Source organism: Octopus bimaculoides, chromosome 1 (genome assembly GCF_001194135.2).
Source record: "Octopus bimaculoides isolate UCB-OBI-ISO-001 chromosome 1, ASM119413v2, whole genome shotgun sequence".
In the NCBI taxonomy this organism is placed as follows: domain Eukaryota; kingdom Metazoa; phylum Mollusca; class Cephalopoda; order Octopoda; family Octopodidae; genus Octopus; species Octopus bimaculoides.
This window is the reverse complement of record NC_068981.1, coordinates 113759316-113778329: the sequence shown is the minus strand read 5'-3', so window position 1 is coordinate 113778329 and position 19014 is coordinate 113759316. Positions and strand designations below refer to the sequence as shown.

The 19014-nt window shown below is 37.3% G+C and overlaps 1 protein-coding gene across 2 annotated transcripts in view; it reads left to right on the top strand.

Moving 5' to 3' along the window:
- LOC106881736 (G-protein coupled receptor 83) overlaps positions 1-19014 on the top strand; it is a 258598-nt gene that overhangs the window by 225944 nt on the left and 13640 nt on the right. For both annotated transcript variants that reach the window (XM_052969406.1, XM_014932228.2), the window contains exon 3: positions 13344-13444. In XM_052969406.1, coding sequence (XP_052825366.1) covers positions 13344-13444 — 101 coding nt within the window. The remainder of the gene's footprint in view (positions 1-13343; positions 13445-19014) is intronic.

Sequence of the window (19014 nt, the reverse complement as noted above, 5' to 3'; positions counted from 1 at the left end):
ATACCTCTAAAGGATAATTAAATCCAGAGTCGCTCCTGGTTACTAGCTGGGTAGGTACAGCATTTTGTAAGGTTGTACGATAGCAGGTGGTTCGGTTGGTAAACCGGAGTTTAGGTTATATAGGAGAAGAAAATGGATATAATAACAATGGGAAGTTCGTGGTTTTCGCTGGTATGTCTTTAATTAAATAGATAACAAAGAAGGAAGAAGCAGAGATGAGGGTAGCAGTTACGATCGTTTCAAGTTACTGGTTTAAGTAAATCTCTTAAGAATGCGAATACAGATAGATGCATCGGTTAGCATGCGAAAACAATTGATACATATGTGATGGTAATGTAAACAAAGTGGTAATTCTTACATTAAATTTTTGTTCTTGCGCTGGTAAATTCGCTGAGCAGAGGTTTGCTTGTGGTAAATTGGTTAGTTTCATTGAGTAATATGGGTGGGGTGAGTATTATTAGGTGCGAGTTTCCTAGTTTAATTAAGCACATTTTTTCGCCCGTGTGTATTCCGTTTTACAATTAGTAACACCGGTGGTGTAAGTGAAGGGGGTAATTCGGATCTTTCTGATTTGGCGGACACCATTTGTTTTCTAACGAAACACTTTCAAACTTGGGATACTGGTAGAATGTGTCATATAAAACATCTTTTTCTCCTAGCCTTGTTAAGAAAAGTTTCTATATTCCAAGTTATTTCATGTTAAAAGTTGTATTTCGGTAATTTCAACCAATCACTGAGGTCTATTGAGGTGAAAACAATTACCGATGTGGTTTCTCAACAACACGTTCTGGCGGTGTAATGGAATCTTTTCCCTTGAATAAAATTGCTGCCGTTGTTTGTCAACAACAACTATCGGCGGTACTGTTATTTATGACATGGTTCGTGCGTTTGTACTGGTTTTAGCTTTAGGGTTTTAGGGTTAGGGTTCGAGTTTTAGAGTTAGGATTAGGGCTAGGGTTTTTAGGGTCAGGGTTAGGGTTTTAGGGTTAGGGATAGAGTTTTTGAGTTAGGGTTAGGGTTAGGGTTTTAGATAATCTCGTTTCAAACCACTCACCCAATGAGTATTTTTGCCAAATTTGGTGAAAACCTGTTCAACAATTTTTCGGTAATTTTCTATGTAATTTTCTAAGTGATGGTAGAGTTTGATTTGAGGAAGATTTGGCTGCTGTTTTTAGGAAGCCATTTCTTTCAACTATTTTGTTGGCTTGATTCCCTAATTAGCTATTATCCAATCAACTGAAACAAGTAGAATAGTGTAATTCAAGCATATTGGCAGTAGTTAATAAGCCTTTCTATTATAGGCACAAGGCCTAGTTTTTGAGGGAAGGAGTAAGTCAATTAGATTAATCCCAGTGCATAACTGGTGCTTAATTCAAAAAGATTACCAGGGACTAACGATATATACACCGCCACAAAGTATTGTTGACAAAGAACAGCAGTAACTTGTTACAGATTTTGCTTGTCACTGTTTTATGGGGTCAGTTTTAATTTATAGACTAGTTTATCAAATCTTTGTATATCTAAGGCCAAAAGAACAAGGATACCTTAGTAGCTTCTAAGCTGAAGTAAAGACATCATGTTCTTAGTCTATCTCCTTACCTTCTCGGAGATTTCAGGTAAAACTATACTAATGTGTCCATCTGTTTTAATTTAATTGATTTCTATGTCTTTATGCAGCTGAGGATTGCTCTGCATTTAAATTGATGTATTGGTTGCATTGTTCAATTAAATGGAGTTGCTTGAAACGATCATACTGCATTACCTCTGGATAATCTTGTTGCTTATTTTGATTTTAATCACCTTATTTTTGAAATTGTATGGATAATGCCGTACTAAATTCTGGTGCCTCAACTTAAGTACCATATTCATCTGAATCTAAATTTTTGACTGGTATCATATGTAGAATTTTCAGCAGGATATTGTCTCGAAATAAAGTTAAAGTGGAATTGATGCAATAATATTTCCTTAAATTGGAAAAGTGCATGTTTTTTTTTTTATTCACAGTATATTTTGATCAATATCAATGTATTTTCATCTACCATATTTTGGAATTCGAGAGGCAGAGAGGTTGTTAATGTGGATAAAATTAATTTTTCGAGATCTAACTATAAGATACAGATATATCACAATAAAAGGTCAGTGAAATATACCTACATTGAGTACCGTGCATATTTTTTTCTGTATACCTTTTCGTTAACAGTAAAAGCATTAAGGCGTACATTTGTATTTACAATTGTAATACTGAGTTTCAACCTCTTGCTTCTTCAAATATACGTAATCACATTATTAATTCTTGATGCATTCTCATTCGTATTGAAGCATAGAAATGAGTATGATAATCAATAGAGATCTTTCCCCCATCTATTGGCAAAATTTGCATTGAAATATGTAATCCTGTCATAGGCGAACGATCTTTAAATAGGAAACACATAAATGTTGTAGTCTATAAATGAGCTATATCAGACCGTTGATGTATTTATCAATGATTTAAATCATCATACTCTCATAAATACGAAAAACACATTGTCAAGTCACGTAGCTAATCAGTAAATAGGAGTTATTCGTCAAATTCTAATTTTTAATAATCTGATATTCAATAATTTTCGCAATTTTCCATTAACAAATATCGGCAATTTATCTTATATGATTTCACAAGTCACTAATATATTTTTACTTTTCCTTTTTGGCGAAATATCTTTCGCTTAAAAAGTTTTAAAAAAGCATGTTTTTAACATTAAGTAGTTTTTAAAGAATGATAAAAGCAATATCTTCACAGTATAATATAACAAGACTTGAAAATAAACTTCGGTTCTTAGTTCATATTCAAGTGAGGGTGGGGAAGATGGTATAGATTAATGCGAGACTGATTAGATAAAACCCGGATTCTGTCCTTGTGTTTAGCACATGCAAAACTTACTTTTGATTCTTCTGAATGAGGCAAAATAATATAAATGTATTTATTAATAATACGATTGAAGGATTATCTTTGGATACTTGTGTCATTTCTTATAATATTCATTAATTATCTTCAATATTTAGTTGAACTGAATATTAGGTCAAAATTATATTATACTTTCTTTTTAATATGAGAATATAAAGAAGATGTAACCAGAAAGATGCTTCAAATATCTCAGTTAACCAAAATATATAACAGATATAATACTGAGTAAGGTGGCGAGCTGGCGTTAGCGCATGAGACAAAATGCCTAGCGGTATTTCATCCGTCTTTACGTTTTGAGTTAAAGTTCCGCCTAGGTCAATTTTGCCGTTCATCCTTTCGAAGTCGATAAAATAAGTACCGGGTGGGTTCTGGGATCAATGTAATCGACTTACCCCTCCCCCGAACTTGCTGACTTTGTGCCAAACTTTGAAACAAATGCTAAATCAGAGTTTTTATCCTTTTTAGTATAAGAGAAATGAGTAAGAAATTACTCCAACCAGGAACGCGACTAAAGAAGAATCCGAGGGGTCCAACAGGAATGAAAATAAAATTATAAGCAAAATTAAAAATGATAAACATAATAAAAGTGAGTTTTTTTTTATGCATCCAATTTCACTCAAATCATCTTTAATTCTGGGACACCCTGTATATACTCGTCCGACTAAACGTGGGAGGGAACACAAGGAGGGACTAATTGCAGGTGGCGAGCGTAGCTTCCGGAAGTGGTCACGCGGTCAAACTCAAATGGCTGTGAGTCACAACTGCAGCTTGTTTTTTTTTTTGTATGAATATTTTGCATTATATAGCTCAGGCATGGATGACATAGAAAGCAGATATGCTGCTGGGCCATGCTGTGTTGCACAGTATTGGAAACGTGAAACATCAACAGGGTACTTCTGGAGAATGAACGTATGAGTTTGTTGTCCCTTTACCCAGCCACACACATACGCACATGGCCCGGTGGTGCGCAGGATGGTAACATGAAACATAAACAGAACACCAACAAAAGTTCTCATTTCCTCTGCCGAATTGGACAGAAAGGTTTTCATGAAATATTATACGCTACTTATAATGCATGCATAAGTAGTGCCAATATTTTATCGTCGGAAAATGGCCTAAAACAAAGATAAAACCCAGTGCAGAATACTCAAATCTGATTAATCTGCATTGGGGTGGAGGGGGCATAGTCGGTGTCGGAAATTTTTTTAGTCAGCAGCATTTCGAGGAGCCTGATTAATGTTTGTTGCAAATTTGAGGGAAAGCGACTGGATACACTTCAAGTTACGGGCCTTAACGCTGTGAAAATGCTTAAAATGCCCCTGGGCCCTATGTAATGCTTGTGTAAAATTTCATTAAAACCGGTTGGGTGGGTCTCGAGTTTTAACGATATGACAAACACACGTCATGTGTTTTATATATGTATAGATTATACATAATATGTATATATGTATAAATATATATATGTATAAGTCATAACATATGTTTATATTGTTTTGTAATATAAATATCATGACGTATACATATATATTGAATATTATATATAATATATTTGGTAATACTTTTATATTCGGGTATACACCTTGTAGTATGCTGTTTAAAACCCGTTCACAGTATTCGACTACTTAATGTCAAAAACAGCATGGAGGTATATGCCACTGGATTTATTTTAGGAATTCCTTTTTGTCCGTAGAGTCCCGATAAGGAGAGGCGTAGCACGCTACAATTACCAAAATGTATTGTTATAGAAATAAGCTAAACGGCAAATAAAAAATTAACTGCCTTTTGAAAAGTCACTTGAGGTGACTCATCTGCATCTACGATGCACTACACATTTCACCTGATGGTACCGGTGAATGATAGGTCGAAACGATCACAGTAAATTCTCGTGAATTCCATTTTCTTACTCACATATTTTTTATAATATATATATATATATATGTAATTTATATAACATAGTATATTTATTGTCTCTAACACTAAACAATTACAAAGAATATGGAGACTGGTACATCTTCGAATTTTTCTTTTACTTCAACAGTTAATTATACAGAAGAATTATTTAGTTTTATTATGCAGCTGTATAATTAACTGTTAATTTAAAGATATACCAGAGAAGTGGGAAGCCCTGTGGCGATGCAGTGAATGTAATGACAATAAGTGTAAGTAACTAGAAGCTATTAACAAAAGCTCTGCACACAAGCCAGCCGCTCCCAGTGGTTGCAGTCAGTGTTGAACCCTAGTACCAGCAAACTGAGGTAGTAGGGTGAGTGTCCGAGCAGCCCTTTTTAGGGAAAACTGCTCATCCCGAAAGGGGTAGCCCCTAGAAAAGGTAGAGTAAAGAGGATGATGATCCTGCGAATTCCAGTTGACACATAACCCTTGTCAACGCATATGCTCTAACAATGACCTATCTAGAGGAGGAGAAAGAAACGTTCTACCAAGAACTGACAAGCATTGTAGGCAAGGTTCCCCACCGGGACAAGTTGTTGATGATAGGTGATTTCAATGGCAGGATGGAAACAGACTGTGAAACCTATGCAGGTTTCTTCAGCAAGTTTGGCAAAGGCAAAAACAACTCCATTGGAGGGCTTGTGCTGAACGTCTGCGCATAGCAAGAGCCTTGTGTTGCCAATACGTTCTTTGATCAGCTCGACATGAATTATTTTATATGGAAGCACCCTCGGTTTGGCCACTATCACTTGTTGGGCTATATTCTAACTTCCAGTTCAGAAGACTGGGAGTTAGAATATCCTGTGCACTGAGATCCTGTACACCATGCGTGGTGCAGAATGCTCAACTGACCACTACCTCGTGAGAAGTCAGATCAGACTCAGTATCACTCAGCCCCGGAGAAAGACCCCCAACTAACAAAAGAAGCTAGACAGCAAAAAGAAGCTAGACAGCAAAGAGAAGCTAGACAGCAAAGAGAAGCTGGACAGCAAAGTAACAATTGCGGAACACTGTCGGGAACTGACTGCTGTCGTCACAACTGCGGTCGAGGGTACAAAATTCAGCTCAGATGAACTGGATGGCATCAAGGAGCATTGGAAGGCGTTAAAGAATGCAGTCTTCTCTGCTGCAAATGGGACCCTAGAGCTCTCTCAGCATAAAACACTCGATTGGTTCTGAGAGAACAGAGAGGAGATCTGGAAGCTGCAAAACGAAAGGTAATGCCTACACCATAACATCTGCAGGAGAACTTGGAGAGGAGCAGGGTCGCGTTTACTGAAATCAAAGCCTAAGTGCAGAGAGAAATGAGATCACTGATAAACAACTGGTGGTGCAGACAGGCAGAAACTTTGCAAAGCATGGCCGACAAGCACGACTACCACGAGATGTTTACAGGAATGAAAGCCATCTACGCCCCAGGAGCAACGCAGTGGCACCAATCATGCCAACAGGCAGAAGAAAACTGTACACCAGCCTCCAGAAGATCAGAACTGGATGGAAGGAACATTTCTGCAATCTGTTCAATCAGCAAGGATCTGACCAACGAGACGTCTACAAGTGGCTAGAGCATCACCAGAAACGAGATGACCTATGCCATGAGATCACCGTGCTGGAGCTGGAGAAAGCCTTGAAGGCCACGGCAAGTCGCAAAGCACCAGGAATTGATGGTATTTCTCAGATGTGCTAAAAAATGGTGAGGGGCAAAGTCTCTGCAGTGAACTGTTGAGGCTGTACAACACTTGTCTTTCTATTGAGTGTATACCCAAGAACTTCAAGAACGCCTTGATAGTCACCATTTACTAAAATGTAGGGGGATCGAGCAGAATGTGGGAACCAATGGTGCATTTCTCCGGTGGCCACTGCTGGCAAGATGATAGCGAAAATCATTATCAACCGACTGAAAAACATCTGAGAGTAGGTCTTAGCAAAGAGTTAATGTGGTTTAGGCAAGAGAGATCCACCAACGACGTGATCTTTATTTTGAGACTGCCATAGGAGAAAGCAGCAGAACAGCACCAACCCCTCTCGGGGTATTAGTGGACTTTTTTTAAGGAACTTGACACGGTGGATGGATAAACTCTTTGGGAAGTTGTAAGAAGCTTGTTCACATCATCAAGCGATTCCACGAAAGAATGAAAGGACTAGTCCCAGCTGGCGAAGAATTTAGTGAAGCGCTTGCAGTCAATTATGGTGTGATGCAGGGGTGCGTGCTTGCACTTACACTCTTCTTTCTCTACCTCGCAGTTGTACTTGACACCATGAGGATCAGTCTGCACAAGGAGGTTTTTATCTGCAACAGAACAGATGGGAAGCTTTTCAACTTGGGTTGTCTTCGAGCCTCCACCAAAATCAAGGATATGTGTATCAGAGAGCTGATCTATGCAGAATACTAAGCGCTCATGACCAGCAACGTTGAGGACACGCAAGACATTGTGAAGCGGTTTTCTTTTGCAGCAAGGTGTTTGGTATCAAGAGCAATACTTCGAAATCCGAGCCGCCCTACCAGCCGGTGCCAAGATGTCCTAATGGATCGAAGGAGCCCGAGCCAGTGGACCGATTTTCCTGTGCAATAGACATGTTTGGACTCAAGATCAACACTTCGAAAATTGAGCTGCTCTGCCAGTTCCCACCAGGATGTTTTAATAGCTGGAGAGAGCCTGGGCCAGTGACAATACACGGAGTGTCCCTAAATTACACCAAGGCCTTTACCTATTTCGGCAGCGCAGTAACTTGTATTTACTCTTCTGAACTCGAAGTTGAGAGGCGAATACAGACCACCACAAAAGCTTTTGGCTCTCCCAAGAACCATCTATGGAGCTGTCATGACATTGCTCAACACAAATATAAAGGTATAGAGTGCCACAGCATTCCCTTGGCTTGTCTACTCCACGGAATTCAAGACTCACTACCGCAATATCATCAAGGCGCGAATCCAACATCATCATCTCTGCTCTACCTTGTATATCAGATAGCAGGATCGCATTCTTGATATATGCTGTTGCAGTTAGTATGAAGGCCCTCATTGTCTCATCGCAGCTGCACTAGGTGTTACATGTTAGCAGGGTGGAGGGTGGCAGGCTCCCAAATGTTGTTTTCTATGCTGAACTGCCTGAGGGAAGGAGGAGCCGTGGTAGCCAGAGGTTCCGATACAGGAATGTGCTGAAGATAGATATGAGGAACTCAGGCATCTCCCCAGACGCCTGGGAGGAGAAGCACTGCGACGTGATGAATGGCACCGATTGCCGAAGCTCGTTATCCCAGCCATTGAGTCATTCTTAACAAAGAGAATAGGAAAGAGCACATGAGAGGCGTCACTTCTCCGTTGCATCAAGTAGTTTCACCTGCAGCAGATGTAATCGCTGCTGCAGATCAAGAGTAAGCCTTATAGCCCACATGTGACCCTGCCAGACATGATTACTGAATAAGAACAGTCAACGTCAACCTACGACGGAGAGCCGACGATAACGATATTTTCTACGTCAGGGGTCAGCAACTTTTTTGCCTCCACGGGCCGGATCGAGTATTAATGACGGATAGCGGGCTGGACGAAGACCATAAAAGAATAATTATGTAAAATTACACAAGTTAAAATTTAATCACGAGTGTTGACTACTTAAAAATAATTTGAATTAACTACAGATGAATGTAGTAATATTAGGCTTCAAACTTGTTGATGCCAAGAGCAAGTTATTATCAAGATGATTATCAGTTAAACTTGTTCTCAAATTGTTCTTAGTTTGCTTCAGTTTGGAAAATAATTGCTCACACTGATAAGTGCTTCCAAACAAAGATGCCAACTTTTTTGCATGATTCCCTAACTTGGTATACTTCCCACTTGGAAAAATATATTTTGCATAAAAGTCAATCAATGAAATATCTTTAGAATGCAATTTAGATCTCAATAAATCGTCACACTGCATATTAATCAATTCCATTTGAAAACATTCTGATGCTGTCTCCATCTCCACATCAAATGGTGTAGCAAACAATTTAAACTGATTTGCATGCAGACGAAAGTCAGCAAAACGTGATGCAAATTCATTTCTCATATCCTAGATTATATTCACAAATACTTCTGAATCCTGTGGTTTCCTTCCTTGAAGTGATGGAAAATGCGCATAATTTTTATTTCAAAGTTGATGCTCCCACAACTGCAGCGTTTTTTCAAAAGCAACAATATAGTTATACATTTCATTTACGAGCTGAGTTTTACCTTGAAGTTGTAAATTTAAGTTATTTAAATGAGCCACGATATCCACAATAAATGCTAAAGTTGCAAACCAATTAGGATTTCGAAAATGTAAACTATCCACATGTTTGCTTTCGAGAAATATCGCCAACTCTTTGTGTGAGGCAAGTACTCTTTTTAACATTGATCCTCGGCTAAGCCAGCGTACATCGCAGAAATAAGCAAGGTCACCTATTCTGCCTTAGTCTAGCAAAAACTGTTTAAATTGACGATAATTTAATCCACGTGATAGGATCAGATTTATGGCCTTCAAAACAATATCCATAACATTCTTAAATTTCAAAGACTTGGCACACAATATCTCTTGATCGATAATGCAATGAATTTTAACATGTTTGTGTTGTGTGATTTCAAGGATTCCTACATGTTCTTGAAGTAGTGCAGCAAAACCTTTTTTTTTCTTTGTCCTACCATTACTGGGACACCATCAGTTGTGATGCCAATTAGCTTCGAAAAATCAGACTTCATTTCTAATATCATTTCCAACAAAGCTTCAATGATGTCTGCTCCTGTTACGGTTTCTTTCACATGAATTATCTGAATAAAGATCTGAAAAGTTGAAGTCACACCTCGCACAAAGACAGCAAGTTGTGCAGTGTCACTTAAGACTGTATTCTCATCGATTGCAATTAAAAAATATTCTAATTCACTGCAGGCGTTTATTAATTGATTTTTAATATCTACTGACATTTCTTCAACCGCCGCGTAACCGTCCTCGGAGACAGGCTGACAGTTTCAAATAAAGACTTTTTCCTGAACAAACAATATCCAACACGGCCAATAAGCAGTCTTTTAAAAAAATTACCATCTGTAAAAGGTTTCTTTTTTTCAGCAATGCGTTTTGAGACTTCACAGCTGGCAATTGTGTTTGCCACATTTTCGCCTTTTCTGTTTTTAAAAAATGACGTTCGTTTTCCAAAACTAGACTTCAACAGCTCAACCTCATCTTTCCTTGCTTGTCCTAAACTTTTGACAATGGTGCGTCTCGTAATGCCGCATAATACTTGCTACCTTATTCACAGCAATGCTTTCTGGACATATGAGACAAATCGGGTTCGCACTGTGCTCAATGAAGAAGTAACCTAATGTCCAAGTTCCTTGGAAAATTCAGCAATCAGCAGCTATCTTTCTTCGTTTTGCATTCATGATCATCGAAAACTTTTCCTACGAATAAAATTTGAATTTAAAATTTTACATCTGAATAATTCTATTTTTTTAATGGCAGTCCTTTTATTGTATTCGAAAGCATTGTCTCTCATATTGCAATTGTAATAATACGAGTTGGTTATGGCTTATAACTTGTATAATATGGGTGATAATGATAATGGTGAGGACGATGAAGACAAAGGCGGAAATAGGTATGGTGGCAAGGACAAGAAGAAGAAACAAATGAGATTCTAAATGATAACAATAAACATATTATTTGAAAATACAATAATGAGATAAATGAGTTAAAGTCTCTTGTTGGAGAAGAGATGTGTAATATAACAGAACCCAATGAAGAATTCGAGTTTGAGAAAATGAGTGAAAATGGGGGTAAGCTGTTGTTGGTTTCACGAATCAGAGATGGGGCGTCACCGTTGACAGAGTGAAGGCAGTACGCCGACTGAGACAATTGTCCCTTTGAGACAGTCTTTTTATGTCCGTTGACAGGCTCAAGTCGGCTTTCAGTTTTTTGTTTTAATTTTTACGCAGGAATGGTGGTGATTGGGTAGAAATGTTTCGGAATTGTATTGTTATTATTATTATTGTTTTTATTTTGTTGTGTTCTGTGAACGGAAATAATGTGCAGAGCCCTGCGTACCCGACGAATTTTTTTTTAATTGTGGTTTTGCTGTCAAAGCGTTCACATCCGGTTGGTGATGGACATTGGGTAGAGTGGATCAGAAGATTTGTGGAAGAATGTAACAGCAGGCCTTTTATTGTATTCGAAAGTGTTGTCTCTCATATTAGAATAGATTTAAATTTTAAATAAACAACTCATTGGGCATCAGTTCTCACGGGCCGATCAAAATCCCTTCGCGGGTCGCAGGTTACCGACCCCTGTCCTACGTGATATTATATCGTAATATTTTGCGAAATGTGTTTTCGAAAACTTGTGTTAAATCTTATATTATATATTGTTAGTTCTTTAACGTTTGTCGCTTAGTGTAAGCTTGGCCTTCTTATTGGATACGTTCCATTTTTCTGTCTACTTCACTTTCTACGAGTTGACCTTTTATGTTGATGTTACTATTTGATTGATTGTGGAAGTCAGTGGAAGGAACTACTTTGTTAATGGGAATTAATTTAGATGATTTCAGATTACTCTTTCTGTTTTTCTCAATAACTTTTGACTGTTTTTCACATAAATCTTACGTCTAGCGAAGAGTTAAGAAAAATTAATACACGCTTGAAATCATTGGTTTCAGCATAGATGTATTTGTAACTATTTACAGGCCACTCAACTATGTTATTAAGGCTTTATCACACAGGGAGGGAGCTACAAACCAAAATATCGTTCATAAAATATACAACTCCTTCAGTGATATATATCAGGAAACGTAAGCGAAGATAGTTACATATATCCGATATGACTTTTCAGTGAAATGTACTTAAAATATATTACCTTCCTATTTTAAAAATTTGTTCCATAAAAACCTATAAATTAAATATCAAAGCAGGAATAAAGATCTTTAATTTATAACCTCTCCGGCTTTCCTATAATACTGCATAATTTTTAATATATTTGGTAGCCTTATACTAATAAATCACCATAGCGGGTTGGGTTTTTTTTTTGTGTGGGTGGAGGGTATGAGACAGTGATCGAAAACTTAGATTCTAACTTAGTTTGAAGTTAATTCTAAGTTAGAAGCGCCTGTCAAAGTTATAACTTAGATTGTCTCCTCTGAACTCAGTTCTTCTCTCCAAGTTTAAAATCCACACACATTTTGGAAAATATTTACAATAAAGTTAATCGCTTGACTGTGCCAAATATACACCTCGATAGTATCGGGGTGGTTTCTTATAGAACTCATGCTGATACAGCAATAGCCACCCATTGGCTTCTCATTACCTACTTTGATTGGCTCCTCAAGTCTTGTGCACTACTAAATTACCGACAATTCTTTCACAAGTATATATTTTTACCTATTTAATCCTTAAGCTATTAGACACTAACTGCTCAACGTCTAGCTCCAAAAATGTTCCAGACGTATACCAAAAGGACTATTCTTTAAACCAACAAATAAACACTGTTCTATTGAACAGAGAACCAGTAGTTGTATTATCACGTCAAGAACCTAATATAACACATCTTTCTTTGCTGCTGGAACAATGACACCTATGTCAAGACCAGTATTCAGCAACTTACCCTTCTAAAGATATTATTCGAGTCCTTTGATTCACATTACGTCGTTGCATAATGAAAAATCCTTTAAAAATACTTATAGAAATGATTGCAAAACACAGGAGTGTTGATTTACTGTATTTGTTATTGCTGGTGTTAATCAGTGTACATGGCAATCGTGACGACGGCATCAAGCAATGATTTTTTTTTCCACATTGTGTATCTGAAACTACATTATCCTTTTTAAGACATCAAGGAAGGTTCGTCGGAGAAAACGCTTAGTGGCATTTCCTCCGGCTCTTTATGTTCTGAGTTCAAATTCCTACTTAGAGCCCTTGTACAGGCTCCTTCTTCTAAGATTTATAAGTAGTATGGTGGCTGAGTGTAGTTATCTGATGTGGAGACTGATTTCTGTGGATTATTGATATCACTTGTGAGTTTTGATGAATATATGTGTATTTAATTTAATATTCAGTTTACTTATTTTCTTATATACTATGTTATAGCAAGATGAAAAAAAAAGCATCTTCAAAGATGCTATATGTTTCATATTGATGAGAATGAAAGCAAAACTAACTGCAGATAACGCTGAGAATCAAATCCCCCTCACAGACAAGGTTCTACAATTCAAACAATAAAATAAAATGAAATGAACTCGCTCTTTTCTCATGTGTATAATCAATTTAACTGAAGTGGTAAACTATGTTGTTAACATATTGTCTATAGCTTCATTTTGAATTCACGAACTCATCATCTGGAACTCCCGATTGCTTTAAAACATTTATTCAGATTACTATTGCTCAGTAGTAGCAGGAAATATCCAAACATTCCTATATTTTTTAATGTTTGATTCAAAGTTAAAATTTCCTTTTTAGGTCGTCAAAATGTTGCTGGTTGTCGTATGTCTTTTCGTTATTTGCTGGATGCCTTTGCAAACATACAACTTGTTATCTGAAATATGGAGACCAATTAACGAGTAAGTAATATTTTAATTGTAAGAATTTTTGTTTAGCGTTGTATACCAAGCGTTAAGATTTAAATCTATGAGTAAGATTCAAATCCCAATAGATGCAATGTTTCACTTAACGCTAACACTCTTCAAATAGAACTACCGTTGTCTTTTGTTGAAATATCTATCAGCATATAATTAGAATAATTAGATACTCGTTATTTTAAAATACGCTTGTAGCTGAGCAAGTTCGCTGTCTTAGTCCGAGGTACGGGAGTCGATCCCACTACAACAATCCCGCTGTTTGTATATGAATAGAAAAAATTTCCTAGTGTCGAAATAAATCCTTTGCGATATTTTTTTGAGTTATTTCCATTCCGAGTTCATATCTTGATCAGATCAACTTTGCCTTTCATCCTTCCACGGTCGATAAAATAAAGTACCAGCCAAGTAATGGAGGTCAATGGAATCGACAAAACGTTGTACTCAATATTTCAGGCCTTGTTCATAAATCATAAATCATTATTCTAAATAAGTTGATTTAAGGAAGTGAATTGAGAGAGTTTGGGCTATTATTTTCAACAGATTGAGTGGAGTTCCATTACCAAATTCTCATAAATACGATGGTAAGAGTATTTGGTGCTAAGAAGAATGGCATAGACGCAACGCAACTTTCTAATTCTTTCTAATTTCAGCACAAAAGAGCAATTTTAGTGGCAATGAGGTTGTCGATTATATAGACACGAATGCTCAACTGGAACTAAATTTATCGACCCCCACCCCAAAAAAACAGCATGAAGTTTGACCTCAGCGAATTTGAACTGAGAACGTGAGGAGGCAGAGGAAATGCCGTTCAGCATTTACTCCGACGTGCTAACAATTCTGATTTCTTTAATTAGGTACAAGGCCCCAATAAAGAAAGGACAAAACAAAAACAGACAAAACAATACATCGGGGTACATAGAACATATATCCGATGAATTATAATATAATAAAAATGAGAATGAAATGGCTTACCTACCCGCAGGTAGTTCCATTTTACTGTTTATGTATCACATATTAATATTACAGTTCATAATTCTTATTTTGCATCGATTTTTGTTTTAAAAGTCATTATTTTGAAATCTTAAATATTTCACTAGATCTTTTCCCTTTGAACGGCAGATGGAGAAATTAATTTTTTGTAAGTAAATACTTTCAAGCTTCGGACACTGGTAGAATGTGTCATATAAAACATCTTTTACTCTTAGTGTTGTTGAGAAAACTTTATATTTTCAAAGTTGTTTCGTGTTAAAGTAGTATTTCGGTAATTCCAACCAATCAATGACGTGTATTCAGCTGAATAAAATTACTGCCGTTGTTTGTCAACAACAATTATCGGCGGTGTATATTTCGTTTGTCACTGTTATTTATGACATATTTCATCTCACCCTGCTCATTACCTCATCCCAGATATTATCACATACCAGTAATATTGTGATATTAATTTTTAGTTTTCACGGCATACCTAAATGCAACACTGTCTGAGCAGTGCATGTTTTGTCTTGTTTTTGTGTTATACCACTGCATCAAAAGTGCTCTACATAATTTATTTGTGCACTGCCATATACTGTGAATGTAAGCTATGGCCTGCATAATGTTTTTATAATTCCTAATCCATCTATTACTGCGGGGACATGTTTTTAATCCCTGCATTGTGATTATCACTGTTTCTTGATATTTATTTTGAGATCATTTCTTCATTTCTTTTAGGATGGATATATCGTTTAAAAGCATGTTCCTTAACACAATAACAGGACGCTTAACCCCTCTATATGAATTGGCACAGCCTATTCCTAGCTCACAAATTCCACATCTACTTTTGTTTAGCTATTAGTGCTGCAATCGTCAAGCTTTGTTGAAAATTTTAGCTTTTCATAATGACATATTCTTTGCTTTTTCGCAAGCATCTCTTATTACAAGCGTTCTTTTAATTCCGATTAATTTACTTTTGTTGTGTTCGAATCGGTTACTCCCATAGTTTGACCAGAAATCTAGCAGAATTGATAGATATTCGGACAAAATGCTTTGCGGTATTTAGTTACATCCCTTCATGTTATATATATGGGAGAATGTACGAAAAAAAAACAATAACAGACGAGGACAGGTGGTGTAAACAACAAAAGGATGTATTAGTATGACGCTCAGGAATACGGAAAGTCTTTAACGTTTCGAGCTACGCTCTTCAACAGAATGATTTGGTCACAGTACTTAACTGGTGCCTTTCTTATCCCGTGAAACCCATAAATCTTTCAATTTAGAAACAAAAAAGACGTATTTGGCCTACCATTCTATCGATTTTAGCAATCCACCTCCTGCTAAAATGTAATAATTTTAATAGAAAACAGTATTATTGTTGTTTTTGCTGTTGCCATTTATCATCTTCATCATTTTCGTCATCGGTATCATTAATATTTCCGTTGCTATACTTATCAATAGATGAATTTCTTGAAATATCGGTAGAGATTATTTAAATAATTAGATAAATGTTTTTGTATGTTGATGAAAGTAAAGATCTCTTGACCTGGTATCTCTCATAAAAGTCTAATAAAGACTAGGTAATCTCAGCAAACTGACATCAGAGAAAGATAACATCTTTGAAATAGTAACAGATGTTTGTGTGTTAACGAAGGCAGTTTTTCATTCTCAGGAACTGCCAATATATATTCAATTACGAAGCCTCGACTACTTGGGTGTCCATTTTTAATCGAGTTGCATTTCTACGAATATTTTACTAGAAAATTCATCAACACATACATTCTAACACTGATGTGTGCGTATGTGTTCATATGTTCATCTAAACATGTACGCGCGCGAGAGAGGGAAAGTTTGATGGGGGTAGACAGACAGACAGACACAGAAAACATTTTTATCTGCACTCTTCAAATTGTGTATTATCAAGTTGATAAAATGCCAGGCAATTCTGGAGGTTGAGTCAGTTTACTCGTCAACTGCAATGACTTTTCTTAAAACAAATTGGCACCGCAGGCCAATCCCATGCCAACAGAGAAAGAGGCAGAACCATTATAAAACATGTTCGTTTCCTCATCTTACATTATGGAGTTTAACTCTTCCGTTGCGGCTAGAAAAACTAACTAATCTTTCAATACATTTGCTACATGAAATATTAAAATCGCAATAGGAATAGAAACAATTATTCTGGGTTAAGATGTTCACCTCAAAATAGTAAAGTTCCGGTGAAGCTTCTATTCTGTAGAGTCCTTTGAGCTGGCCACAAAAGACCAACTTTGTCAAATACAATGTTGCAATGAGTCTGCCTAAATAATACATTAAGGTTACAAGTTGACTGACGTTCGTCGAAACCTGCAAGAGACCTACATAAATATATATGCCAATGAAATAAAATTTGTGTTGATTATTTCAGGTATATATAATTTTTCTGTGCTGGTTTAAATTGCCAATCTATAGATGTTGTAGAATCTATACCAATATGATACTATACGTTTGTTAGGACAATAGTACCAATGAGTTCATGCATTCATCGATGAGCTCGGCACCGATGAGCTTCAGACAAAGGTTTGTCTGAAGGATGAAAGTAGTCTGATGCATGAAAGTGGACCTTACTATCGTCAACGCAGCTAATTCCCAATTCAGTCAAAAGAAAAACATAAGCAAAAAGTGAAAGTTAGGGAACCTATCAATCAAGTTACTTTATTGCGATAAATCCAATTGCTTTGAATGACATTTGGGGCTCACAAAATGTATTGATAAATGCAAATGGTGTTGTTTTAATCTTCAGTACAATTTTTGCATCCAAATTCTGAGCTTACGCTATACACGCTGCTTTACATCAATTCTTCAAATTTACACTGCTATAAATATCATTATAAGGACAGATTTGAAACAGAGCTAATAAATCAATAATAAATGGAGTGATTGATTCCATTTCACTGGAAGTGACGACATATTCAAACAATAAGTGTCAAAACTATTCACTATTGATTTTCTATATTTTATTTGTGCGAAATTTGTGAATAGTTTCATATTTAATAATATAAGTTTGTGCGGTGAGTTGGATATGAGTGAATTAATATAGTCTCAGGTTACTAGTCAAAGAATTAATAGGTTGTATTCTTTCCCTGCAGCTCTGGAGTGTCCAAGATCAAGACATTAACTTTCACTAGTTTGTTACAATAGGTTTCGAAGTTTAAATACAGTTTATGCATGTAAGCAACGGGAGCAACATATAGTTAATGAATATTTACCTGTGAGTATTATATATGTAGAGAGAGGGGAGAAGCGTGACAGACAAAGAGACAGACAAACAGACCGACAGACACACACACATACACATACAGATAGAAAGTTGGATAGATAGATAGATAGATAGATAGATAGATAGATAGATAGATAGATAGATAGATAGATATGTTTTTTTTAATAGCCACACAGGGTTGAACACAGAGGAGACAAGTTACAAAGTAGAACTTTTCGTTTGGGAGAGGAGAAGGAAGGAAAAAAAGGTGGGGGTAGATTTTTGATCAAAAGGGATCGTAAAAAAACGATCAATAGGAATCGTGTATCACAGAAATGTCATGGTGTAAAGGGGGAAACAGATTAGGTTTATCCGTGGGAAGAAAAGCCGACGGAAAAGACCACGGTAACCTTGGCCAATAATGTCATGCAGAAAAACACATTAGAGTAAGTGACTCTCTTTTTACCTTTTTTCTGGTTCATATGGTCATGCTCAAGGTGGCTCCGTCATTTACACGTGCCATCCTTGCTACATTCGCCCATCTTTTCTTCAAGCATTCAGTAGACAGAACTTCCCTCTCTACTCTTACTTTCTTCTTCAAGTGATACTTGAAAAAGTTGATGAGAGATTCACCAGAGAGGAAAGTGTTTGTTTCTAGACCTTTCAGAAGGTTCGGTCTTGTTGCTCGGGGTCTGGTTTAGTCCGGACTCCAAACGGAAAACTGGGAAGAGATAACGAGTGGGGTTGCTACTCTTGCCCGGCAATGGGCCGAGAGGAAACTATCCTTAAAAGGTTGGGCGGAGGTGGTGAACACGTACATTGTGTCCGTCATCTACTACCGCCGCCTGACCATCGTGCCTTGTCCCGACCCTACTATCACCAAACTGGAACGAATTCTCTTCCGCTTCTTGTGGAAAGGAAGCATTCTTTCGCCATTGCCACAAGTACGATGAAAATGGCTCTTCCCTCCCGTTTCAAGGAAGGATGCGCGACAATATTCACGATAGACTCGGCTGATAAACTGACTCGTCCCACACGCGATAGCAGTCGTTTGACATAAGCCCACAGGTCGGAAATGGTTTGACACTGTACGAGTGCGTGCAGAACGGTTTCGTCGCTCTGTCCGCATCTCGGGCAGGTCGGCCCCGTGTTTCTCGAGCCATGCCTGTAGAACTTATCCCGAACGAGTAGCGCTTCCTGATAGCACTGCCAGGCCAGGGATCTCTGGAAGTTGTCCATAGGTCTCAGCCCGAAAGTCGTCTTGAACAGGCGGGTCAGGTATTCCTCGTCGACGCCCACGTTCGCCCCGAGATCGTTGTCGTACCGCCCCTCCACTAATCCC